At 67.7% G+C, this 24116-nt stretch overlaps 3 protein-coding genes across 4 annotated transcripts; 2 read left to right on the top strand and 1 right to left on the bottom strand.

Moving 5' to 3' along the window:
- Nucleotides 1-2353: 2353 nt before the first annotated feature.
- On the bottom strand, nucleotides 2354-8624 carry YKT6 (YKT6 v-SNARE homolog). Of its 2 annotated transcripts, XM_050913984.1 has the most exons (7): nucleotides 8516-8624; nucleotides 5484-5566; nucleotides 4531-4631; nucleotides 3848-3952; nucleotides 3610-3675; nucleotides 2967-3068; nucleotides 2354-2473 (listed from the first exon to the last, which is right to left on the bottom strand). In XM_050913984.1, the coding sequence occupies exons 1-7, from the start codon at nucleotides 8617-8619 to the stop codon at nucleotides 2438-2440; spliced, it is 597 nt and encodes a 198-aa protein (XP_050769941.1). In that variant the 5' UTR covers nucleotides 8620-8624; the 3' UTR covers nucleotides 2354-2437. The 2 variants fall into 2 exon arrangements, with proteins under 2 accessions (XP_050769941.1, XP_050769943.1); XM_050913986.1 differs by lacking the exon at nucleotides 2967-3068.
- A 3039-nt stretch (nucleotides 8625-11663) lies between these two features.
- GCK (glucokinase) lies at nucleotides 11664-18487 on the top strand. Its single transcript, XM_050913982.1, has 10 exons — nucleotides 11664-11708; nucleotides 14339-14501; nucleotides 14650-14804; nucleotides 15044-15163; nucleotides 15254-15349; nucleotides 15588-15687; nucleotides 16559-16742; nucleotides 17100-17255; nucleotides 18011-18244; nucleotides 18343-18487. The coding sequence occupies exons 1-10, from the start codon at nucleotides 11664-11666 to the stop codon at nucleotides 18485-18487; spliced, it is 1398 nt and encodes a 465-aa protein (XP_050769939.1).
- Nucleotides 18488-19685: 1198 nt separating this feature from the next.
- Nucleotides 19686-23151, top strand: MYL7 (myosin light chain 7). Its single transcript, XM_050913983.1, has 7 exons — nucleotides 19686-19697; nucleotides 21325-21438; nucleotides 21526-21601; nucleotides 22139-22243; nucleotides 22346-22424; nucleotides 22545-22593; nucleotides 23050-23151. The coding sequence occupies exons 1-7, from the start codon at nucleotides 19686-19688 to the stop codon at nucleotides 23149-23151; spliced, it is 537 nt and encodes a 178-aa protein (XP_050769940.1).
- Nucleotides 23152-24116: the final 965 nt, after the last annotated feature.

The following is a 24116-nucleotide window of genomic DNA, read 5'->3' as shown; positions in this document are numbered from 1 at the left end:
AAGTGAGGTGGGGCGGGGGGGGGGACGACAGACACTCCCCCCCCCCCAAGTCCGGCAGTGCCCCTGGAGCGATGCCCACGGGGGACCCAGGCTGATCCTGGGCGCTGCTGGGGCGGGGGGGGGGGGGGGGGGGGGCATGGTGGGTGCCTTTGGGAGGGTCCCCAGCGGGCACCCCCGTGTCCCCATCCCAGTGACAAAGACCGGGCACCCAGCACCCCGTTTCTCCCTCCCCGGGGCAGGCGGGGTGGCTGGGTGCCGGTTCTGGGTGCTGGCAGGTTTTGGCAGGGGTGACGGGTTGAGGGGGGAATGTGGGTGCCACGTAATGGGGCTGGGAGGGGGGGTGGGCAGCCGGGGGGGGGTTGGGTGGGGGGGCCCCGGCCCGGGACGGGGGGAGCGGGGCGATCCAGCCAGCACTGACGCAGCATCGAAAGCACTTTAGACTAAGAGAACGGGTCTCTTAGGGGGCACAGGCTGCTCCGCCGGGTGCCGGGGGTCCCCCTGCTGCTCCCCCCCCCCCCCTCCTTCCCCGGCACAGGGACACCGGGCAGCGCTGCCGGCTCCAGGCCGAGGGCGTTTGCTCCCCTCCCGCACCCCTTTTCCCCCACCCCACCCCACCCAGCGCTTGGGGGGGACCCCATCTCCCCCCCACCCACCCAGGGAGGCATCGCCCCGCTCCGGGCGCTCTCCGGCTCGGCCACGCATTTTCCCCCGCCCGGGGCTTCCCCTTCTTCCATCCCCGCGTCCGGAGGTGCCGTGTGTTGCTGGGGGCTGTTTTTGGCTGGGGGGGGTGGGGGGTGTAGGGGGGGGGGGCGGGGGGCCGGGGGATCTCTTTTTCTTTTTTTTTTTTAATTATTCTTATGATTTCTTTTTTTTTTTTTCTGCATGCCCTTTGCGCGGGAGCAAACCTCGGGCGCTAACGCTGTATGTCGAGGAGCTGAGCTGAGCTGTTACTGTCCCATGAATGCTGGTGGATTGTTGCCAAATTTTTCTCTTCTCCCCTTTTCTCTCGTTCTTCTCCCCCCCGGCATATTTCCCCCCTCCTCCCTCCCCCCCCCCCCCTCAAACCCCTTCGTCTTTTCTTTCTGAGCCTTGTAAGTGTAAAAGATGACTCTGATTTCGTTTTTGTCTCGGGAAAACTGCAAATAAATTACGAGGAAAAACAACTGACCCCCCCCCCCAAAAAAACCAACCCCAAAAACCCCAACAAATAGCTGGAGGGAGAAGGCCGCGGTGACTCTATTCCCGCCGGTTTGCCCCGGGTGCCCACCGGGATGCTCCGTGTCCGGCCCCGGCCCCATTCCCACTCCGGGAAAACTGCAAAGAGAGTCGGAACCGGGCTACAACTGCCAAAGACGACTTTATCCCCGCCCGCCCGGCGGCACAGAAACGATAGGCAACACCGATCACGAGACAATCTCAAGCGAAAAGCTTTTTTCCCTTCCGAAAGAGGAGGAAGAGGAGGCAGCGAGGGCCGACGGGCACCCAGCGGGTGCTGAGCCCCCCCCCCCAAGCTGACGGGAGCAGGGGAAGGGGGCTCCGAGCCCCCCCCCCCCGCCTCGGCCCTGCTCCCCTCCCGCTGGCACGGGGACCCCAGCACTGGGGCTGGTTTCCAGCCGCCCCGGCGTTGCCCCGGCTCTCCGCTCCCGGCAGCTGGTAACCGGGGCGGGGGGCTCAAACCCATCCGCAGCCCACGCAAATGGGGGGCAGACCCCCCCCACCCCCCTCCCCAAACCAGCCAGGGGGGCCCCCCCCAGCTCTTTTCCCCCATCCCACCACCAAATCAAGGGGGACCCCCCCGTCACCGGGGACCCAGCGAGCCAGCGGCCACGGCGGCCACAGCTTCCAGTTCACCGGCACTGGGAAAAGCTGCCCAGGGAGGCAGCAGGCGATGACCAGCAGCGAGCGTCATCCCCCCCCCGAGGAAATGGCCGCCTCTTCCCTTTCCACCCCTCTCCCACCCCCCCCGGGCTCACTCTTAGCACACAAATACATAAAAGACCCCCCCCCCCCCAAGCATCGCGGCGGGAGCCCCGGCTCCTCTCCCCCGGGGCCGGCAGTGCCGGGATGGCGAGGCGCTGGCTAGTGTTACGGGCGTAAAGGCAAGGGAGGGCGCGTGGCCGGGCGTCCCCGTGGTCCGAGCCGCCCTCGGGAAAAGCGAGGGCAGCGGGTCTCCGGCGCTGCCCCCCCCTCGACGCCGCGGGGTGCCGGCCCGATGCCGGCCTCGGCGTCCCTCGAGATGGAAGAAGGAAAAAAAAAAAGGAAAAAAAGAAAAAGTCACGTTAAGCCCACAGCGCCGAGGACGCCCAGGCCTGGCACCGGCCACCGCGGCACAGCCCAGGCCTGGGAACCCCCCCCGGGCTTCCGCCTTCTGTCCTGGGTGAGATCCGAAGGGGAGCGAAGGCCTGGTGGTCCGGAGCAGGAGACCCCGGGGTCCTCATCACATGATTTCACAGCAGGAATTCTGCTTTCGGGCCTGGGAAGAGAAGGAAAACGGGCAGCGACGCTCGCTGCGGCTCCCCGAGGGCCAAGAGCCGCCCGCCCGGGGGGGGCCCCGCACCCCGCACAGCCCTCCTCCTGCCGGAGGAAGCCGGCACAGTCCCGGCCCTCACGGCTCGCCACGAAGGCGAAACGCCCTGTGCCCCCGTGCCGAAAGCTCGTGGCACGGATCTGACCCCTCCTCAGCCAAAGCCCGCGCCAGAACTGCCGCAGCCAGGATCGGCGTTGCCCTCCGTCAGCCGCGGGGCGAGGAACGGCCCGAGCGAGGGGCTGAGGAGCCCCCGCCGCCGGAGTTTGGGCGACCGAGCTCCCTCCAGGTCCAAAGCAGCCGTGCCAGCGGACTGGTGATCCTTGCCCGGCACCCACATCCTCCGCCCCGGGGGGTTTATTCCGCCCTTCCCCAGCCCCAGCCCGTCCTTGGCACCGTGGGGAGAGGGTGAGCCTCCCCCGGGAGGAAAAGCCGCACTCACGGTTTTGTAGAAGGCTTTGGACTGTGCCCCGAGCACCTCCGATTTGGAGACCAAGTCGTCCAGCTTCTCCCCTCGCTCCAGCAGCGACTCCATGGTGTTGTGCTGCCGGAAGAAACCGGCGTTGATCCGCGGCGCCGGCACCCCCGGGCCCTCCCCGCTCCCTCCCCAGCCCCCGAGGAGAAGATGGAGGTGTCGCCGCGTCCCCATCCGGGGACGAGCCTCTGCCTTCCCACGGCCACCCTGGCTCCGCCGCAGGGAAGGGAGCAATCCCGGCCCCGACGGAGACGGGAAGGTCGCAGCGACCAGGAGAAGAGCCCCCGGTGAAGGCGGCAGCACAGGCAGCTCGTTTAAAGGAGGTGACAAGCGAGGATGTGACACCGCGCAGGGAAGGGACCACCGTTCAGAGGAGGGAAGCGGAGAGCAGGGGGGGCGTTCCGTGCCCCCGGGTTTGTGCCGGGCCAGCCCGGAGGGAAGGGAAGGGGAGAGGGAGCTCCCACAGCACCAGGAACGTCACCGGGGAACGGAGAAGGCAGGACGGCCCCATCGGCTGGAGGGCACCCCAGCCCCCCGAAGGGGCGTCCCCGCAGCCCCCGGCGATGTCCCAGCCGGAGGAGCCCGGCCGCGGGCCCAGCGTCCTCCTCACCAGGATGATTTTGGTCTCGTCCAGCTCCGCTTGCACTCTGGTCATCGGGTCGGCATCGCGGGGGTTCTCGGAGAGAAACAACACGGCGTCGGCACCGCCGCAGGGACGTCGGTGTCCCCCCCCGGGTCACGGCCCCGCAGCACCGGTGTCCCGGCACACGCCGGGGCGTCACCCACGCTTCCACCTCCAGATCTGGGGGCCGTGGGGAGCGTTTCCCGGCCTCCCGGGGATCGCGTACCTGGTATTTACTGAGGTATCCGTCCAAGGCCGCGTAGCTGATGGTCGCTGGGGATCCCGAAGGCCAGTCGATTTTGCTGACCTGCCTGGAGAATTCATCCAGCACCTGCAACGCGAGGAAGCGGGCGGTTACTGCCCGGCCGTTCCGCCTGAAGGGATTTTCTCCTCGAAAAAGGAGGTTTTTTTTTTTCCTTCTCCTCGTTCCCTTTTGAACGGGCCCAGGGAAGAGAAGAAACCAACTGCCTCGGCGACCGACCGACGGAGCGGTGCCCGCACCAGGCAAGGGTGGCCGTCCCCGACCGTCCCCAAAGCCCCGCGCCCCTGCCAGGGCAGCCAGCCACGTAATCATCGGTTTTCGGCAACGCCGGGAGCGCGGCCGCACCCGGTTTTCCCCGCGTAACACCCAAGGCAGACAGGGAGGACGGGGTGTTTGCGAGGCCAGCGCCTGGGCTGGCAGCAGATTGGAGCTGGGACTAAGGCCTAGAAGGCAAAGCCGAGTCAGCGCACGGCTTGGAAGTTTCTGGGCTGGCCGGATCCTGCTCAGCTCGGCTCCAATGTCGCCCAGCTACCGAGCAGGAAGGTCATTTCCTCGTCACGGCGCGAGCAGGAGAGCTGGAGGAGCTCCCCGGCGCAGCCCCACCGCGGCCCGTCACCTCCGGAACTGTTCCCGGCCTGCGCGCTCACCTTGTCCAGCAAGGTGAAGCAAACCCGCTGCGGATATTCGTTATCTGCGATCACCACTCCGGCCAGCCCGTCGTTCCGGACATACACGTGGCAGAGGTACTCTGGGCAGAGAATTCACGTCAAAAGGCAGCGGGAAGGTCCGGAGCCACCCCCGGAGCCCTCCGCCTCCCGCCCGGCCCCGACAGCTCTTCCACGACCCACAAATCGCCCTGGAAGTTTCATTCAACGACAGCGTTTCACGGGATTTCGTTAGGAGAGCGGGAAGGGCTCAAGGAAGGATTAAAATCAATCCCAAATCGGGCTTCAGCAGGTTACCGCAGCCCGGCCACGCGGTGCGGGATACGACGCTAACTTTCCGGGGCGGCAGGTATTGCCAGAATTAAATAAAACCCAAAGGGGGAAGCGCTCAGCCTGATTTTAATAACTCACAACTTGGCACAAGCCCGGAGCGTCATTAAAGAGGCCGCGGCGGCCAAGTCCGGGCCGCACCCCGCGCGTCTCGGGGTTGGGGAGGCACGTGGAGCTGGGCGGGGAGGCCGGAGACGAGGCCAGAGATCGGGGTACGGAGCTCGGACTGGCCCGGCAGAGCTCAAGGGAGAGGGGAAGGAGGCTTGCGCCGGCACAGCCGCCATCGCAACTGCCGCGCAGGCCGGGGACGGGACAAACCGGGAAAGCCGAGGGGCGGCGGCACGCAGCCCGATAGCTCCGAGCGTCCGGCAAGGAGAGAAGGAAGCTCGAAGGAGGCGGCCGGCCGTCAGGCAGGGTCCTCTTCTCCCCGTAACCTCTCTTGCGGAGCGGGCTGGGCTCCCGCCCGGCTCAGCAACCTCACGCCTTTAGCGTTAATCGCCCGGGCGCTGGTTTGAGGTCTCAATTTTTTATTTTTTTTTATCATAAACGGACAAAGAACGAAGCAGGTACGGCCGCGGGCGCTGACCCCGGGGTTATCCTCTCACCTTGCTCCTTGACGGAGGCTCTGCTGCCCAGCTCCGAGCGCTCCACGATCAGCTGGCTCGTGAAGGTCATGAATTCCTGCACGCTACAAACACAAAGCGTTGGCGCTCGAGTCTGCGAGGGGACCCGCGTCCGGGGCGGGATGGGGGGGGGAGCTGCGCGTGGACCGGAGCGCTACCGGAGGTGCCGGTGCGGTGACCGTGGGGGAGATCATCTGTCCCAGAGGTCCCCGGCGTTTTGGGCAGACCAAAACCCTTCCCCACGACCCCACCGCCACGTTCGGGTAGCGAAGACGTGGCTGAGCCATGAGTTTTCCTCGGGGAAGAGACCGGACTCTGCACCTACGGCCAGCACCCAAACACCTCCGACTTCGCCGGGCCCAGGGGAGCGCCCACATCCCTCCGGCTGCGGCGAGGGACTCGAGTCCTTGGGCTGAACTCGGTTTTTTGGTGATTTAGCAGAAAGGAAAAGACCAGGCTGAAGCCCGAGGAGCGGCTGCGCCCCGCTCGCAGGCAGTGAGGGGCTGCAGGGCGTCCTGGCCCCTTCCCTCGGCTTTTATCCTGCGCTCGGAGCCCTTACCGGAACCCCGCGCAAGGCGCCGGCACCCCGGGGAAGCCGTTCGATCCGCAAAAGCACCTCAGCTCCCTGCCGCCGCGAGTCAGCATTAAGGAATATCCTTAAGCCAGACTCGCTCTACGTCTGGAAAACATTCCCGAGCCCAGACTCGAGTCCTGCCAAACAGGCTTCTTGCGTAAACCCCGCTCTTCACCTCACGGTAAAGAGAGGCCAAAAATGACGAGCGAGCGTAAAATAAATCTGTTCCCAACGTATGCCGGGATTAACGAACGTGAGGCGACAAATTCCTCGCTTCAGCTGGAAAATCCCAGGAAGGGGGAACCTGTCAGAGCTCCGGTGACAGGGTTTGCTCCAACACCCCCCCCCCACGCCGACAGCTCCCGCTCGGGAGCTTCACGCGACGCCGACGAAACGTCAACGAACACGGACACCGGCGCGGCAAAGACCGCGCTTTCCTCCCTGCCCTTCCACCGCTGGAAGCAACTCCAGAGCGGGGATTTGCCTCTCTCAGTTTACATATTCCTTAGCGGAATTTTGCATTTCTCCCAGCCCGGACACCACGGCGATCGGACGCCGGCGCCACCGAGACTCCGAACCGTCGGGTTTCCAGGCGCTGCAGAGAAAAGACCGGCCCGAAGGTTTCTGAACATCCAACTTCAGCAGAAACAGAGGACCGACACGTTCCTCCTGGGCTGGGGACCTGCTGGCGGCCGCAGCCCCCGCCGTCGCAATTCCAGTATTCCACCGTATTCCCGGAGGAATCGGCCACCGAAGTCGCCTCGCGTCGCCTTCCCGACCCTCCTAAATTACACGGCAGAGGTTTGACGGCGGACACGCCGCGCTGGCCCGGCCCGGCCGGCTCCGTCCTCCTGCCCAGCAGGTTTTCACGGCTCCCAGGGACCACAACCGCCTTTATCCCAGATTCAAATCCCAAACCCAACTCTCAGCCTGGAAAAAACGCTACGTAAATGCAGCATTTTTAACCCAAACAAGGCTTAACCACCGGAGAAAAGCTGCGGGAGTAACGAGCACAGGCACCCCCTCCCCAAACGGCACCTTCCCTCTTCCCAAAAAGCCAAGACTTTTTTTTTTATAAAGCAAAGAAACAGCCCGCTGCCGGGGAAGCGGCTTTTTCGGCCGTAGCCGACAGCAAAACCGCAGAGGGAATTTTTTCCTCAGGATTCGGAAAACCGAGAGCTGCGACTACGAAGTGATCTGGGTTTTTTAAGAGATCGCTTCAGCCGCCGCAAGCCGTCTCGGAGCGCATGCGTCGGCAGCGCCGGCGCGGCTCCTCGATCCCTCTCGAAGCGCGTGCGTCGGCAGCGCCGGCGCCGCTCCTCGATCCCTCTCGAAGCGCGTGCGTCGGCAGCACCGGCGCCGCTCCTCGATCCCTCTCGAAGCGCGTGCGTCGGCAGCGCCGGCGCCGCTCCTCGATCCCTCTCGCGCGTTTGGCTAAGCAAGTAATTTTTTTTACGACAACCTTACTTCAGGATTTTCCCTTTGTCACTGGAATCGCCGAGCTCGAGGCTCCATCAAATCTTGGCAGGGATGGGGCACGGAAAATTCGAGGCCCGTAGGTATTTCCTAAAAGCTTTATCATCTGGGGCCGGGAAGCGAGCTGTTTTTGCGACAGGCTCCTGCTTTATTTTACAGCTTTTAGAGGCTTTTGGGAGCTCCCCTCAGCCGCAAACTCAAGGGCAGCCGCCGAGAGAGAGATCCGCGATCTCTCTCGTGTGCACGGAGCCGGCAGCGGGACAGTTGGGAGCCCGGATCGGCGTTCAAGGCTAAACCGGCTCACCCGAAGCCATCCGAATAACCCGAGCAGAGGTTTGTGGGCGGGAAAAGTTTAAAATTAGACCAAACTCCTAAATAAAAAGCTAGCAGAGGTGTCAGGCGAGCTTTGCTCGCCCGACACAAAGACAAGCGTCCTCCCACTCGCCTCTCGCACCCCAGGAGCCACCGTGACGCCCGGGTTTAGGCACTCGCCGGAGGGAGAAGAGCTGACCGGAGCGCTCGGGGTGTTTCCCAGCACCCAGGTTTTACGGCTTGGCGACGGCGGATGATTCACCGAGTCAAACCTGACGGCCTGCTGCCGGCCCTGGGCGGCTCTTAGGGGAAAACGAGGTTTCGCTCCGTTCCCCAGGCTGAAAGATCGCTCGGAAAGGGGGATTCCGCAGCAGCGGACAGGGGCCACAGCTCCCCACGGGAGCATCTCCGCCGCGGTCATCCCTCCGGAGACGCCTGTTACCGCTGTCACTGCGTCCCCGGGGACGCGGGAGCAGAACGGGAAGAAACCTTCCACCCCCCCGCCCCCCCCCCCCCCAAAAAAAAGCCTCTACTCCTTCTCCCCAAGGTCCTGCCCAAGCCGCACGCCAGCCTCGCAGCGCAGAGGGGAGATTCCACACCCCCCTCCCAAAAAACAATCCTCCCTCGGGGATGCGGCGTTCCCGGCACCCACCTGGATCTCTGGAAGAAGTTGAACGTGGACACGTCGTAGGCAGCTTTCAGTAAACGCGCTTTGGGGTCGCCCTTGTAAAGGACACTCAGGCTGTACAGCCTCATCCCGGCGGCGCCCGCGGGCCTGGGCGGGCGGAGGAGAAGCCGGGGGTGACCCGGGGGTCCCATGTGTCACCCCGTCCCCACCCACACCCCGCCGGGCCTCACCGGGACCCCTCCTCCCGCCCCCGCGGCTGGGGTGCCCCTGCCCCGCCCAGCTCCTCACCGCCAGTATAACCCAGCCAGCCCAGCCCTTCACTCCCAGTATAACCCAGCCGGCCCAGCTCCTCACCCCCAGTATAACCCCACCATCCCAGCTCCTCACCCCCAGTATACCAGCCCCCGCTCACCCCACCGTCACCCAGCCCAGCCTACCCCCAGTAAACCCCACCGTCCCAGCTCCTTACCCCCAGTATAACCCAGCCGGCCCAGCCCCTCACCCCAGGATAACCCAGCCGGCCCAGCCCCTCACCCCAGTATAACCCAGCAGGCCCAGCCCCTCACCCCAGATAACCCAGCGGCCCAGCTCCTCACCCCCAGGATAACCCAGCCGGCCCAGCTCCTCACGCCCAGTATAACCCAGCCGGCCCAGTTCCTCACCCCCAGGATAACCCAGCCACCCTGCGCTCACCCCCAGTACAACCCAGCCGGCCCAGCCCCTCACCCCAGTACAACCCCACCGGCCCAGCTCCTCACACCCAGTATAACCCCACCGGCCCAGCTCCTCACCCCAGTATGGCCCAGCCCCTCACCCCAGGATAATCCAGCCAGCCCAGCCCCTCACCCCCAGTACAACCCAGCCGGCCCAGCTCCTCACCCCCAGTACAACCCACCCGGCCCAGCCTCTCACCCCCAGTACAACCCAGCCGGCCCAGCCCCTCACACCCCAGTATAAACCCACCCGGCCCAGCTCCTCACCCCCAGTATAACCCACCCGGCCCAGCTCCTCACCCCCAGTATAACCCAGATGGCCCAGCCCAGACCCCACCCCAGTACAGCCCAGTCCCCACCCAGTACAGCCCAGCTCAACACCCGGATCCCCCTCCCCGTGGCTAAACCGGCCCCTCCCGGCCGCCCGCGGCCCCGCCGGTACCGGCAGCTCCGGATCTGGCTGTGAGGAGGCGGCGGCCGACGGGGAGGGGGTGAAGGAGCGCGACCCGGAAGCAGAACCGCGGCGACCGGAAGTGACACCGGCCCCGGGCAACTGCCACGGGGCCCGCTACGCTCTGCGCACGCGCCAATTCCGCCCCGCCCCCGCCCCGCCCCCTCAGTCTCTTGACCAATAAACGCTTGCCTTTCTCTCCGGCCTCGCCCAGCGCCGCTCGCGGCCCGCCTCCGAGCTGGGCGGCCAATCAGCGCCTCCCTGGCGTCATGGGGGGGGCTTCTTCTGCAGGACCTCCAGCTGGGGGCGCTCTATCCCGGCGTCCTTTGCGGGGTGGGGGGCGAAGGGGCTGGGGCCTGCTATGGCGGCAGGGCGGCCGTGGGCCCCGTCGGTGGGGCGGGCCTCTCCCCGTGGGGCGCTCTGTGGGGCAGGCCCCGTCAGTGGGGCTGGCCTCTCCCCATGGGCTGAGGACTCCCCTGTGGGGTGGGGGTCCCTCTGTGGGGCTGGCCTCTCCCCATGGCTTGGGGACCCGCCTGTGGGGTTGAGGACCCCTCTGTGGGGCTGTTCCGCCCACGGGTGGGACCCCTCTGTGGGGCTGCCTCTCCCCGTAGGGTGGGGCCCACTGACAAGGTGCGGATGCACCCCCCCCCAAGAGTTTCGGACCCCTCTGTGAGGTGAGGACCCCTCTATAGGGCCCGCACCCCCCACGGGGTGGGCACCCATCGCTGGGGCAGGGATGCCTGAGCCCCCCCCCCCCCCCACGGCACAGAGCGGTGAGCAGGGTGGGGATGGGGCGCCGTGGGGTGACCCTGTGCCCCCCCCAGGCCCCGCCATGACACCCGCAAACCTCTGCCCTCCCCAGAGCCCCCTCGTTCCCCCATGGGCTGCCAGTCCCCCCCGGCACCCACCCAGGCTTCCCGGGGACCCTTCCTTCTCCCTCCCCAGCTCCCTGTCCGAGGGGATGCTGCCACGGACCAACACCGCGAGATTTTGGGGTCCGCCCGTGGCCAGGAGCGTCCTCTTGCCCGTTGGGACCCCCATAAGCCGACGTTTCCCCAGGTGCCCCCCAACACTTGGCTGACGGCACCAATCCGGGGGAGAAGGGGGGGATCACCGTGTCCCCGTCCCCCAAAACTAGCGGCTGCCCGCAGCCCGCCGCGGTGCCCGGCATCGATCCCGGCATCGCCGGAGCTTTTTCCCATCCTGGGGGCACGGAGCACTTCCCAGTCACCCTCGCCCCTCGCCGGGCGGCCGTAACCTTTGTCATCGAGCCAGCCACCGGCTCCTCCGGCCCGGCGCGGTCTCCATGGGAGCGTGCCGGGTTGCTAAGCCGTCCGGTGGAGTGCTTGCCACCGCCGCCAGTACATCGAGCCGTTGATATGACAACTGGAGCGGGGACACGGGTGGCCCCGGGGCGTGGTGCTTCGCATGACGGGGCCAACGGCCCCCGGCGGGGAGGGGTCCCGGCCAAGCCTTGCCGTCGCGCCGGGACTTTCCCCGCTGGCTGTAGAAACCCACCGGGGTGGGCTCGTGACCCCTCGCCTCGCCGAAAACCACCCGGCGCGCCGGTAAATAAATTTACCGGTGAAAGGAAGCGAGCGAGCGGGGAGAGCGCGACCTGTATCCAACCCCCCCCAACCCCGGCACAAAGGGCCGCGGCCCCGAGATGTGGGGTGAGAGGGCTGAGCCCGCCGGGGCGCCGGGCCCCTCTCCCTGCCCCTCCGCTTGAGGGTCCGGAGGCCGGCGGGGGGGGGGTGAGGGGAAGATCGGGACCCCCCCCATCAACGGGCGCCGGAGAGGAGACGGCCGCCGGCGTCGGATGAGATAAAGCGGCGAAAGTGGAGCATCCTCCGGCAGAGCGAGGGACGGAGCAGCCCAGCGCCGGCCGGACGACTGCCGGGACGGGGAAGGAGGCTCGCTCCCCGGGCCAGGCACGGCGGCGGGGTGCCCGGAGATTGAGGGGGGGACGGCTCGGCCCGCAGCCCACCCCGCCCCGACGGCTGCCCCCATGCTGGATCACCGAGCCAGGATGGAGAGCGGCAGGAAGGAGAAGGTGAGGCCGCTGCCGGGGCGATCCCGGGGTGGGGGGGGTGGGGGGGGCTGGCGGGGAGATGGGGTGGGGGCACCCGGCGGGTGCGGGGAGCGACGGGGATCCTCCCCGGGCTGCCAGCCGTCCCTGCGGCAAGCGGCCGGGCGCTGCGGGCATCTCCCGCCGGACAAGGTCCCGGTTGGGGGCGGAGGTAGCTGGGAGGGGAGGATGCCGGCTCCGGGGGCAAAGCCCGGCGTCAGCCCCGATGCGCCCACGGGGGTCCCCGTCCCCAGTGTCACCCCCCAGCACGTGCCGGGGAAGGGGCTCAGCGCCAGGGCTCTGCGTTTTGGTGAGCCGGGTCACGGCCGAGGACTCGGGACAGGGCCGGGAGCGTCTGTGGGACCGCGCCGTCTGGCTGGGATGCTCCCGCCGTCCCGGCACGGCCGTTGGCATCTTGCTGCCAGCCAAGCGGCTGCCGTCCCCAGGGTGAGATGGGGCCCGTCACCTCCTTCGGTCGTCACGTTGTCACCGAGGCACCCGGGAGGATGGCACCCGGCTCGTCCCCGGCCAAACGCCGGTGGGGGGAAGCTGCTGCCGTCTCCTCTCCCGGGTGGATTGAGCTCACGGGGCCGTGGGCGAGGACAGCGAGACGCTTCCCCGCTGCGGACTGGGACGTCCGAGGGGACACCGAGGGGACACGGCACGTGCTGGGGGCAGGAGTGCGTGGCTGGCAGAGTCGGGCATCGCCGGCCACCGCGGCCTTCGGCCGTGCGGTTTCCAGCCGTGTCCTCTTTGTGGGATGTGTCAGAGCAAACAGTTTCCTTGGGAAGCCGAGAGCCGGTTTCGGTCGCGTGGGAAGAGCCGAATCCCGCCGAGGAAGAGCCAAACCCGCCGTTTTGGAGGCGAGAGGAGGGATGAGTCGGGGCGGGTGGCGCCTGAGATTGGAAAAACTGTTGGAGAAATAAAACTCGGACGCTCGGCTGCCAGCCCTGGGGACGGGGACCCTCCGGCCACGGCAAATTTGGCGTTTGTGTGCCGAACGGTGCTGCAGGATGGCGTCTGCATCATGGAGCGCCAAATGCCTTCAGCCGCCGCCGCCGGCAAGATGGTCGAATCCGGCCCCGTGCTTTTCCTGGCAGGATTTTTCCAGCCAGCCTGGGCTGAACACCCTCGGGGTCACGGCAAACCTCGCCACGGTGCTGCCTTGGGCTGCCCCAGCCCCTTTCCGGCAGCATCCCCTGGCACGGCGGCATCCCCCGTGGCGCAGCCGCATCTTCTCTTCTCGGGGGTTCAGTGTTAACGGAGCCCCCGGGCTTTGGCACCGGGATGGACCGGGGAGGACGGCTGGAGAGGTGCCGGGGTGCCGGGATCCCCCGCTGCGGCTGTGGGTGGTGGCCGAGGCCGCCCAGGCACGAGGGCTCTGCGGGGCAGGAGCTTTCGGGGCGAGGAGATGTTTGGGGTGAGCCCCGGCTCGAGGCTGAGGGCCGGCGTTCGGGGCCGGGTGCTTTACCAGGACACGCTGGCGGCAGGAGGGGGCACGGTTCAGGGCGAGCGGCCGCAGATTCGGCTGAGCCGAGGCGGTGGGTGCTCTCCCGATGCCGGGATGCTCCAAACCGCATCCCAAAGCCTTTTACCGAGCCCCCCACCCCGAAACACACGGGGAAACGGCAGCAGCCTCGAGGAAAACATCCGTCTGCCGGCGAGAGCGTAAGCGGGAGCGTTTTAAGCTTGCCCGGATCCCGGTGACTAATGAGGCCTCTAATGCCGCCGGCTACATCTGGCCGAGCAGCGAGCGCTCGCTCTCTCCCCCCGGCTCCATCTGACAGCCCGGGGCTGCCTGCCCCCGATTACGTGCCGTGGCTAATGGAGGCTGCGCCGGCGGCGGAGCCCGGGGTTGCTACGTAAAGGGTAAATACAGGTCCTGCCTGCCAGGCGCTTCCCTCGAGTGGGCCCTGCGGTTCTCCCTGGCAGCGAGGCAAGGCAGCATTTCCCGATAATACTCTTTATAGCCTGCCTGCCGGCCGGCCTGCCTGCCTGCCTGCCTGCCTGCCCTCGGCCCCCCGGTCGCACCAAGTTTGACGGGCGGAAAAATGGCACCCGCCATTCCCGAGGGGATACGGGGAGAGGGATGCTGCCGGCTTCCCCGGGGGACCGAGGAGGACGCCGGCGTCCTCGTCACAGACACGGAGGGGTGCCGCGTCCTCGGTGGGAGCCGCTGAGCTCCTCAATGGCGGCGCTGGCGGCGTTCCTTGCTGGGAAAGACTCGGATTCGGCGGGATGGGACGTCCCAGGTCACTGGGCCAAGCCCTGCTAGAACGGCGCCGGCTTCCATGCGACCGGCCGAGCTTGTGGAAAATCAACCGGCTTCAGGCGACGGCACGGAGAGCCCTGTGCCGACCGCGGACATCTCGCAGGCAGCGCCGGGAGAGGATTTGGAGCCAGCAGCGGCTCATGCCGGTCCTGCGGATTCAGCAGCGTGTCCATTAGGTTGGAGGCAGGATGGCGGAGAGATGGGACAGGGTGTTTCGGGGTGTCTGTGTGCTGATGGGGAACACCAGGGCCGGGGGAAGGAAAATTTGGATTATTTTTTGGGGTGCAGGCCACCCGCGTCCCGTATCCCCCGTCCCCAGCTGACGCCGTCCGTCCCGCCGCAGGTGGAGCGGATCCTGTCGGAGTTCCGGCTGAAGGAGGAGGACCTGAAGAAGGTGATGTACCGGATGCAAAAAGAGATGGACCGAGGGCTCAAGCTGGAGACGCACGAGGAAGCCTCCGTCAAAATGCTGCCCACCTACGTCCGCTCCACACCCGAGGGCTCAGGTATGGCGCTGCCAGGCTGGACGGGCATCGCTCCCGGTCCTTTGCCGCGTCACCTCTTCCCCGGACCTCGCCGAGCTCGGTTGCGGGAGGCCGAGACCCCCCCCGCCCTGAGCCGACGGCCTTGCGTCCCCCCTCCCCGGCTTTGCAGAGGTCGGAGATTTCCTGTCGCTGGACCTCGGCGGCACCAATTTCCGCGTGATGCTGGTGAAAGTGGGCGAGGGGGAGGAAGGGCAGTGGAAGGTGAAGACGAAGCACCAGATGTACTCCATCCCGGAGGATGCCATGACAGGGACAGCCGAGATGGTGAGCTGGGCGCATGGGGCATCCCGTCCCCTCCCTGTCACCGGGCAGGGGCACACCGTGCCGGGTTGTGGTGGGGACGCCGGCTGGTACGTCCCTCATCCTTCCAGCCGGCAGAAGCCGGGGGGGTGGCGGGGAGTTGGCCGCGCTTGGGGGGGACCCGTGGTGGGGACAGTGGCCGGCGGCGGGCGGTGGGAGGATGGGGACGGCCCCCGGCGAAGGCTGCACCTCTTGTCTTCCAGCTCTTCGACTACATCTCCGAGTGCATCTCCGATTTCCTGGACAAGCACCAGATGAAGCACAAAAAGCTGCCCCTGGGCTTCACCTTCTCCTTCCCCGTGCGGCACGAGGACATCGACAAGGTGAGGGGTTGGCCGGGCAGCATGAGGACTCGGGGGTCCCCGTGACCCGGCTACACCCACAGCCCCATTTCGGTCTTACCTTCGCGCCAGGGCATCCTCCTGAATTGGACCAAGGGCTTCAAAGCCTCCGGCGCGGAAGGGAACAACGTGGTCGGGCTCCTGAGAGACGCCATCAAACGGCGAGGGGTGAGACGATCGGACCGTTTGTGCCGGTACCGCAGCGGCGGGGAGACGCCGGCACCCCCGGCTGTGCCTGCGATGGGGCCACGTGTCCCCGGGAAGGATCGTTCCGTGCGTGTGCACACGCGTGTGCGTGACGCATGCACGCATCCTCGCCCTCGGGGACCCCCCGACCCCAAATCCGCCTGCTGCGGGACAGCCCGGACCCTCGGCGAGATTCCGACGGTCCCTCTCCCCTCCCCAGGACTTCGAGATGGACGTGGTGGCGATGGTGAACGACACGGTGGCCACGATGATCTCCTGCTACTACGAAGATCACCGGTGCGAGGTTGGGATGATTGTGGGTAAGACGGCCCCTTCCCGCAGGGACACGCGGCAGGCGAGGCGGGGGGGGGACCGTTCCCACGGCCCCGCTCACGCTCCCCTGCTGCGAGCAGGGCCTTGTCCTTTTTGGTGGTGGTGGGGGACACGCACCGAGGACACGGGGGTGGCAGCGGCACCCCGCCGAGGTCTCCTGAGGTTGGGATGCCGGACGGCATCGCCTGGCCCCGGGCACGATGGTGGGGGCATCTTTGGGGTTGGTCACCGTAACGGGTCTGTCCCCAAGGGACATCCTCTCTCCAGGCTGCCGGTGGCTCCGGCATCTCACCGTAAGGGTGGGGACCCGCTGAAGATGGCCGGTGCCGGCCGTGCTGGGGAGCCGGGGAGGTGGGGATGGGTTTGAACCCCGCAGGCCCCTTTGCCCCCGCGCAGGGGAGCAGCCCCCCGGACCCCCGCTCTCTTTAGTGCCATCAACCACGCGGCCATCTGGGCTTTCCGCGCCGGCTCGCGCCGTGTCCCCTCGGCCTGGGTAAACACCACGCCGCCGGCACCGGGCTGTTTATCAGCTCCTCCGGAGGCCGGGCTGCTTTCGCCACGCAGCAGCCATCCCCCCTGGCACCCCGTGACGGCCGTCCCCGACACCCATGGGGGACAAGCACCCGGCCCGGGGCTGCGGGGAAGGAGCAGGAGGGCTGAGCTTCCCCGTCCACGTTGGGATGGGGACGTGCAGCTCCGAGCGCAGCCCCCCCCGCCCCAATCCGCGGCGCCGGCTGCCCCGTGGCACCGTCGCGATGGGAGGGACGCGGGTGTCGGTGGGTCGGCGTTGTCGCCTCGTGTGTCCCCGTCCTCCCCACTCCGCCGCCGCCCGGTCCCATCCCTGGTTCCCGCCGGCAGGGACGGGCTGCAACGCCTGCTACATGGAGGAGATGCAGAACGTGGAGCTGGTGGAAGGCGACGAGGGGCGGATGTGCGTCAACACGGAGTGGGGGGCCTTCGGCGCCTCGGGGGAGCTGGACGAGTTCCTCCTGGAGTACGACCGCGTGGTGGACGAGACCTCACTTAACCCCGGTCAGCAACTGTAAGGAATAGGACAGATCCAGTTCCTCTGGGCGTCCCCGTCCCCTCTGTCCCCCGCCGTCCCCGGCCGCGTCCCCTCCGCCCGCCCTTCTCCTTCCCCCTGCCCGCCAGCACCATGCTGGGCTCAGCTGAGGCCGGAGCAACTCATCACAGGTACCCCCCAAAGCCAGGGGTTGGGGGGGCGCGGGATCCTTCGCCCCCTCCGCCGTGCCCACGCGCAGGGACGCGTCCGGCAAGGGGAGAGGAGGGGGGGGGGGAAGGAAAGAGGGGGTGCTGTGGCACGTGGGACCCCCCCCCCAGCCCCCCCCAAGTCCCAGCCCTGACAGCCCCCCCCCTTCGCCTCTGTGTCCCCCCCCAGCTACGAGAAGATCATCGGGGGGAAGTACATGGGGGAGATCGTCCGGCTGGTGCTGCTGAAGCTGGTGGACGAGAACCTGCTCTTCAACGGGGAGGCCTCCGAGAAGCTCAAGACCCGCGGGACCTTCGAGACCCGCTTCATGTCACAGATCGAGAGGTACAGGGCCGGCGGGGTCCCCGCAGGGGGACGGCACCCCCAAAGCAGCCCGCCGCGCTGGGCTCGTCCGTCCTGTCACCCCGCACCGCTCCGGGCGCAGTGGGGTGTCTGTCCTGTCACCCCACAGCAGGCTGTCCCACCTGGGGGGTCTCCTGTCCCATCACCCCACACCAGCCTGCTCTGACTGCCCCATATTGGGGTCCCCCGTCCATCACCCCACCCCAGGGTGTCCCACGTCAGGGTCCCTATGTCCCATCACCCCACGCTGGCCTGCTCTGCCCCATAGTGGGGTCCCCATGTCCTGTCACCCCACACCAACCTGCTCTGACTGTCCCATATGGGGGTCCCCGTCCTGTTGCCCCACACCAGTCCTCTACAACTGCCCCTATGGGTCCCCTGTCCCATCACCCCACACCAGTCCTCTACAGCTGCCCCATATGGGGGTCCCCCGTCCCGTCGCCCCACACCGGCCCTCTACAGCTGCCCCATATCGGGGTCCCCCGTCCCGTCGCCCCACACCAGCCCTCTACAGCTGCCCCATATCGGGGTCCCCCGTCCCTCACCCCACACCAGCCCTCTACAGCTGCCCCACATGGGGGTCCCCCATCCCATCACCCCACACCAGCCCTCTACAACTGCCCCATATCGGGGTCCCCTGTCCCATCGCCCCACACCAGCCCTCTACAGCTGCCCCACGCGGGGTCCCCGTGTCCCCCCCGTCCCCTGGCCCACGCGCCCCTCTCTCCCCGCCCCAGCGACTCCGACGACCGCAAGCAGATCTACAACATCCTGACGGCCTTCGAGCTGCTGCCCTCGGGCACGGACTGTGACATCGTGCGGATGGTCTGCGAGAGCGTCTCCACCCGCGCCGCCCAGATGTGCTCGGCCGGGCTCGCCGGCGTCATCAACCGCATGCGGGAAAGCCGGAGCCAGGAGACCCTCAAAATCACCGTGGGGGTCGACGGCTCCGTCTACAAGCTCCATCCCAGGTGAGGATCCCTGGGAGCCTTCCTCCCGCCACCACCTCCTTCCTCCTCCTCCTGCATCCCCCGAGCCTTGACCCCGTGTTTTTTTCCCCCTCCGGCAGCTTCAAGGACCGCTTCCACGCCACGGTTCGGCAGCTGACGCCCGGCTGCGACATCACCTTCATCCAGTCGGAGGAAGGCAGCGGGCGCGGGGCCGCGCTCATCTCAGCCGTCGCCTGCAAAATGGCCTGCATGATGGGGCAGTGAGAGAGGACTCGGGGGGAGGATGAGGATGAGGATGAGGATGAGGATGACGGGGGCGGGGGGCGGGGGGGGGTGGTGGGAGGACGGTGGTCCCGCTCGGAGCTCTGCGGGGAGCAGAGACGGATGCGGGAAGGGATTTGCCGCCGCCGGAGGCGGCTCCCGGCTCCCCAATAAACGGGGTTTGCGTGGACTTCTCCTCCGGGGCCGCTTGAGCGAGAGCTCCTCGTTTGCTCGCAGGGAGACCCCCTCCCCATAGGGCTGCCCCACACGTGTGGGGCTCGCAGGGAGACCCCCTCCCCATGGGGCTGCCCCACACGTGTGGGGCAGCTGAGAGTCTTCCTGTGTCTCCCCGGCCCCCTGCATCCTCACCTAGCTGCGGGGAGCGGGGGCTTCCGTGCGCCCCCCAGCCCCTTTGCAGGGGGTGAGACCCCCGTGGGGGGGTTGGCCAAGAGATAAGGGGCTGGTTGGGGGGCACTTGGGGGTCGGGGGGGTCGGAGGGGGCCGGGCCGCCCCCACTGGAGAGCTCTGGGGGTGCAGAGACCAACTGGGGTGCACCCGAGCTGTGCCAGATGCGGCGGGGCACCGCTTTGCGGGGATCCCCTCCAGCCTTGTCCTCGCAACGGGGACAAGGTGGGGAGCAGAGCCTGGGGACACCCCCCCCCCCCCCCCCCCAAAAAGGGGACACAGACCCCCCCCAAGGGCTAAACCCCGCTCCCGCCAGCAGCGGGACCCCCAAATCCAGCGGGTCCCAGCCCACGCCAAACAGGGGGGCACACGGGTGACCCCCCCACATCCCCGGGGGGCTGGTTCATGCTTCGGGGTGCCACGGCTCGGCCACCTTCCCAAGCAGCCAAAAATTGTGTGTGTCCCCCCCCCCCCCCGCCTCCGGTGACACCCGGGGGCCCGGCCTGGCTTGTGTCCGGCACAGCCCGGCGGTGTCGGCACCCCGGCACCAGCGCCCGCATCCGTCACCCGATTTAGCTCGGGGCGATAAGGGGAGGGGGATAAAAGTCGGGGTGCCCCGGGGAGCCCCAGCCCAGGGCTGTGGCGGGGATGGTGAGTGCGGATGGGGGGACACCCACCCCCCCCCCCCGCCAGGGGTGGGGGCACCCCAGGGTGTGGGGATGTGGCAGGGGGGGACTGGGGGCACCCTTGGGTGTTGGGGTCCCTCTGGGAGTGGGGGGGGACCCCAGGGATTTGGATGCCCCTGAAGGTTTGGGACACCCCAGGGTGTTGGGGTCCCTCTGGGGATCTGGGGCACCCTGGGGTGTTGGGTTCCCCAGAGGGTTCAGGGCAGAGTTTTGGGGTCCCTCTGGGGGTCTGGGGTACCCCGGGGTGTTGAGGTTCCCTGAAGGGTCTGGGAGCACTGCGGGTGTTGGGGTCCCTGGGACACCCAGGGTGTTGGGGTCCTTTGGGGGTTGGGGGCACCCCAGGGTGTGGGGGTCCTTCTGAGGGTCTGGGGCACCCCAGGGATTTGAGTCCCCCGAGGGTCTGGGGCAGGGTGTTGGGGTCCCTCTGGGGGTGGGGGGCACCCCAAGGCGTTAGGGTCCCTCTAGGGATCTGGTAGTACCCGAGCGTGTTAGGGTTCCCTGGAGGGTCTGGGGCACCCAAAGGTATTGGGGGTCCCCCAGAGGGTCTGGGGCACCCCAGGGTGTGTGGGGTCCCTCTGGGGGTCTGGGACCCACTCAGGCTGTTGGAGTCAGCCCCGGGGCTGTGGGGCCACCCCATGGCATGGGCCCTCTTGGGGGTCCGGGGCCACCCTTGGGCATCTGGGGCCACCGCATGGGTCTGGGCCACCCTAGGGGTTCGGGGGGGCACCCTGGGACATGGGGGCACCCCAGGATCGAGGGACATCTCGGGGTGTTGGGGTCACCCCGAGGGTCCTGGTCCCCCCCGCCCCCTGGGGGGGCTGGGGTCACCCTGGGGGTCTGGGGCCGCCGTGGGGCTTTGGGGCCACCCCCCAGGGCAGGGTCACCCCAGGGCCGGGGGGGCTGGGGGGGCTGGGTCACCCCGAGGGACGGGGCCACCCCAGCGGCGCCGGGATCCCCCCGGCTCATTGGAGGAGGGGAAGGGGATCCCTTCTGCTCCGATTGGCTGCAGCCTGCAGCCAGCAGGGTTCCCTGTGTTCTGATTGGCTGCGGCCAGCAGCAGCAGCAGGAGGGTTCCCTGTGCTCATTGGCCGTGGCCAAAAATGGATTCCCTGTGCTTGGATTGGCGGCAGCCCTCAGCCAGCAGGATTCCCTGTGTTCTGATTGGTTGCCACCAGAAAGATATCCTCGAACCCTGATTGGTGGCAACACTCAGCTAGCAGGATTCTCCCTGTTCCGATTGGCCAGGGCCAAACAAAAGGGGTTCCCTGTGCTCTGATTGGCCAGGGCCAAACAAAAGGGATTCCCTGCACTCCAATTGGCTGGGACCAAAAAAAAAAAGGGGGTGTAGGGGGTGTGGGGGTGTGGTCCCTGGGCTCTGATTGGCTGGGATTAAAAAAGGGATTCTCTGTGTTCTGATTGGCTGGGACCAAAAAAGGGATTCCCTTCACTCTGATTGGCTGGGACAAAAAAAAGGGGATTCCCCGCACTCTGATTGGCGGGGGGGGTCAAAAAAGGATTCCCTGCGCTCTGATTGGCCGGGGCCAAACAAAAGGGATTCCCTGCACTCCAATTGGCTGTGACCAAAAAAAAAAAAAATGGGGGAGGGGGGTGTCCCTGCGCTCTGATTGGCTGGGAGCAAAAAAGGGATTCCCTGCGCTCTGATTGGCTGGGGGCCAAAAAAGGATTCCCTGCGCTCCGATTGGCTGAGGCTGAACCAAGGCTTCCCCGCGCCCCGGTTGGCTCCCGCAGGCCAGCAGGAGGGCGGGCACGTGCGGCGCGGTGGCAGCGGCCAGGCGGGCACAGCGCGGCTCCTCCAGCGACTTCTCCGTGTTCCAGCCCTCGCAGATCCAGGAGTTCAAGGAGGTAGCGGGCGGGGGGAGCCGGGGAGGGGGGTCCCGGGAAGGGGGGTCCCGGGGCTCAGACCCCACCCACCCACCCACTCTGCTCCAGGCCTTCAGCTGCATCGACCAGAACCGGGACGGGATCGTCACCAAGGCGGACCTGAAGGAGACCTACTGGCAGCTGGGTCAGCGGGCGCCGTGTGGGGACAGGGATGGGGACAGGGACGGCTGCGGCGCCGAGTCAGGGCAGTCACGGTGACAGGGGACGGTGCCAGTGCCAAGCGTGGGACAGTGACAGTGCCAAGTGGGGAGGCAATGATGATGCCAAGTGTGGGGACAGTGACAGCGCCAAGGTGGGGACAGTATGGTGATCCCAAGCACGGGGCGGTGACAGTGCCAAGGGTGGGGACAGTGACGGTGCCAGTGACGGTGCCCTGTGGGTGACCGTGCCAGTGCCAAGCGTGGGGACAGCCGTGGTGCCAGGCGTGGGGAAGCGACGGTGCCAAGTGAGGGGCCGGTGACGGTGCGAAGGCCGGGGCGGTGACAGCCAGGGCCGCCTGGGTGTGCGGAGGGAACCGCTCGCTTTATCTCCCGAGGGACACGTCCCGGCGCTCCGGCTGGCACCTCCAGTGGCAGCTCTCCCCCCACCCCCCGGGGCCAGGCTGTCCCCTGTGCCCGGTGCCACATGGCCTTGTCACCATGTGTGTCCCGTCCCCCCCCAGGGAAGACGAACATGAGCGACGAGGAGCTGGAGGAGAGGCTGAAGGAGGGGAAGGGGCCCATTAACTTCACCGTCTTCCTGAGGCTCTTCGGGGAGAAGCTGAACGGTGAGTGGCTCCAAGGGTCCCCCGACACCCCCCGACACCCCCCAAAACCCCCTGACACCCCCCGGGGTCGGCCCCGAACCCCACCTAACACCTCGCCCCCAGGCGCCGACCCCGAGGAGTCCATCCTCAACGCCTTCAAGCTCTTCGACCCCGCCGGCACCAGCACCGTGAACAAGGATGAGTGAGCGGGGGGCGGCAGGGACCCTCGGGGCACCCGGCCGGATCCTGCGTCCCCCGGGGTGGGGACAGGAGCCCCCCCCCCCCCCCCCCCCCCGGGCTCAGCCGGTCCCTCTTCCCGCAGGTTTAAGCAGCTCCTCCTGAGCCAGGCGGATAAATTCTCCCCGGAGGAGGTGAGGCAACTCCCCTGGATGTCACTGTCACCGTCACGGTCCCCTGCGCTGGACCCTGCCCATCCTGTCCCCTCGCGTGTCCCTGCCTGAGGGGGGGGCAACAGCACCCTCGGGGGAAGCGGGTGTCCAGGACGCCCGGCTCTGCCTGCCCACGGGGAGACGTGGGGAGGGGGACACAGCCCCCGGCCCCCGATCCCTGTGTGTCCCCCAAAGACCCTGTCCCCCTGGTCCCCGTGTGCCTGGCCCCCTCCCCGCAATCCCGAACCCCATCCCTGAGATCCCACGTGCCCCACGGGGACCCTGTCCCCAAGACTGCCACGTGTCCCCCGCGATCCCCGACCCCAAAATCCTGGACCCCCATCCCCAAGGTCCCCCGCGTGTCCCCCAAGGTCCCCGTCCCCGCCTGGCACCCCGCAGGGACCCGTCCCAGCCCCCCGGGTGCGCGTCCCCACGCAGGCGGAGCAGACGTTCGCGGTGACGCCCGTCGACGCCTCGGGGAACATCGACTGCATGTCCCTGTGCTACGTCATCACCCACGGGGACGAGAAGGAGGACTGAGGGGACAGGGGGTCCCCGCCCCCCGCTCCGACCAAATAAACCCCCCAACGAGGGGATCTCGTCCGTCCGCAGCGTCCCCGGGGAGGGGGGCGGCCTGGGCTTCGCACCCCCGCACGGCTCCCACTGTCCCCGTGGAGCTGGCATGTCCCCAACACAAGGGACAGCCCCCCCCCCCCCACCACCCCCCGCAAAGGACGGGCTCCCAGGGGACCCCTGGCACGGGGGACGGCAAGGCCACCGTCCCCAGGAGATGCTTTATTGCACGGGGAGGGGGATCCGGGGGCCGGGGTGGCAGGTGGGGCTGGGAGGGGGTTCGGGGGGTGTCACTCGGGGCCAGCGGTGGGGCTGAGCCCTGCGGAGACAAGGAAGGAGCGGTGAGTCGGGAGCCACCGTCACCCCGTCACCCCAATGCGGGTGCCAGCGAAAGTGGCCCCTCCAACCTTCCCCCCCCTCTCCAGGATGCATTTTGGGGTCCCCTGCCTCACCCCCGCCCCGCAGAGGTGCAGGCAGGTTCCCTCCTGGAGGCACAGGACCCCCACCTGCCCTCCCACCCCCGGGGCAGGCGTGGGGCGCGGGGCGCAGGATACGGGGTGTGGGTGTGGAGGGTGGGAATGCGGGGTGCGGGACGCGGGGTGCAGGATGCAGGACGCGGGGTGCGGGATGCAGGGTGTGGGATGCAGGGTGCGGGATGCGGGGTGCGGGATGCAGGGTGTGGGATGCAGGGTGTGGGATGCAGGGTGCGGGATGCGGGATGCGGGATGCAGGGTGTGGGACGCGGGACACGGGGTGCAGGATGTGGGGTGCGGGACGCGGGATGCGGGACACAGGACGTGGGATATGGGGTGCAGGACGCGGGGTGCAGGGTGCAGGACATGGGGTGCAGGATGCGGGGTGCAGGGTGCAGGACGCGGGGTGCAGGGTGCAGGACGCGGGGTGCGGGACGGGTGCTGACCGGGCTCAGGCCT

Source organism: Gymnogyps californianus, unplaced genomic scaffold, assembly GCF_018139145.2.
Source record: "Gymnogyps californianus isolate 813 unplaced genomic scaffold, ASM1813914v2 HiC_scaffold_300, whole genome shotgun sequence".
NCBI lineage: Eukaryota > Metazoa > Chordata > Aves > Accipitriformes > Cathartidae > Gymnogyps > Gymnogyps californianus.
The sequence above is the reverse complement of the archived record's forward strand: the minus strand, read 5'-3'. Positions and strand labels throughout refer to the sequence as shown.

Bases quoted from the DNA above. Each gene is read 5' to 3' on its own strand.
- YKT6 (XM_050913984.1), bottom strand. From the start codon at position 8,619: ATGAGGCTGTACAGCCTGAGTGTCCTTTACAAGGGCGACCCCAAAGCG. The intron at 3,953-4,530 runs GTGAGCGCGCAG...CTCGCGTTGCAG, and splicing joins GCTTCACCTTGCTGGACAAG to GTGCTGGATGAATTCTCCAG. The intron at 3,069-3,609 runs GTGAGGAGGACG...TTCTTCCGGCAG, and splicing joins ACGAGACCAAAATCATCCTG to CACAACACCATGGAGTCGCT.
- GCK (XM_050913982.1), top strand. From the start codon at position 11,664: ATGCTGGATCACCGAGCCAGGATGGAGAGCGGCAGGAAGGAGAAG. The intron at 15,688-16,558 runs GTAAGACGGCCC...TCCCGCCGGCAG, and splicing joins CGAGGTTGGGATGATTGTGG to GGACGGGCTGCAACGCCTGC. The intron at 18,245-18,342 runs GTGAGGATCCCT...CCCCTCCGGCAG, and splicing joins GTCTACAAGCTCCATCCCAG to CTTCAAGGACCGCTTCCACG.
- MYL7 (XM_050913983.1), top strand. The intron at 22,244-22,345 runs GTGAGTGGCTCC...CCTCGCCCCCAG, and splicing joins CTTCGGGGAGAAGCTGAACG to GCGCCGACCCCGAGGAGTCC. The intron at 22,425-22,544 runs GTGAGCGGGGGG...CTCTTCCCGCAG, and splicing joins AGCACCGTGAACAAGGATGA to GTTTAAGCAGCTCCTCCTGA.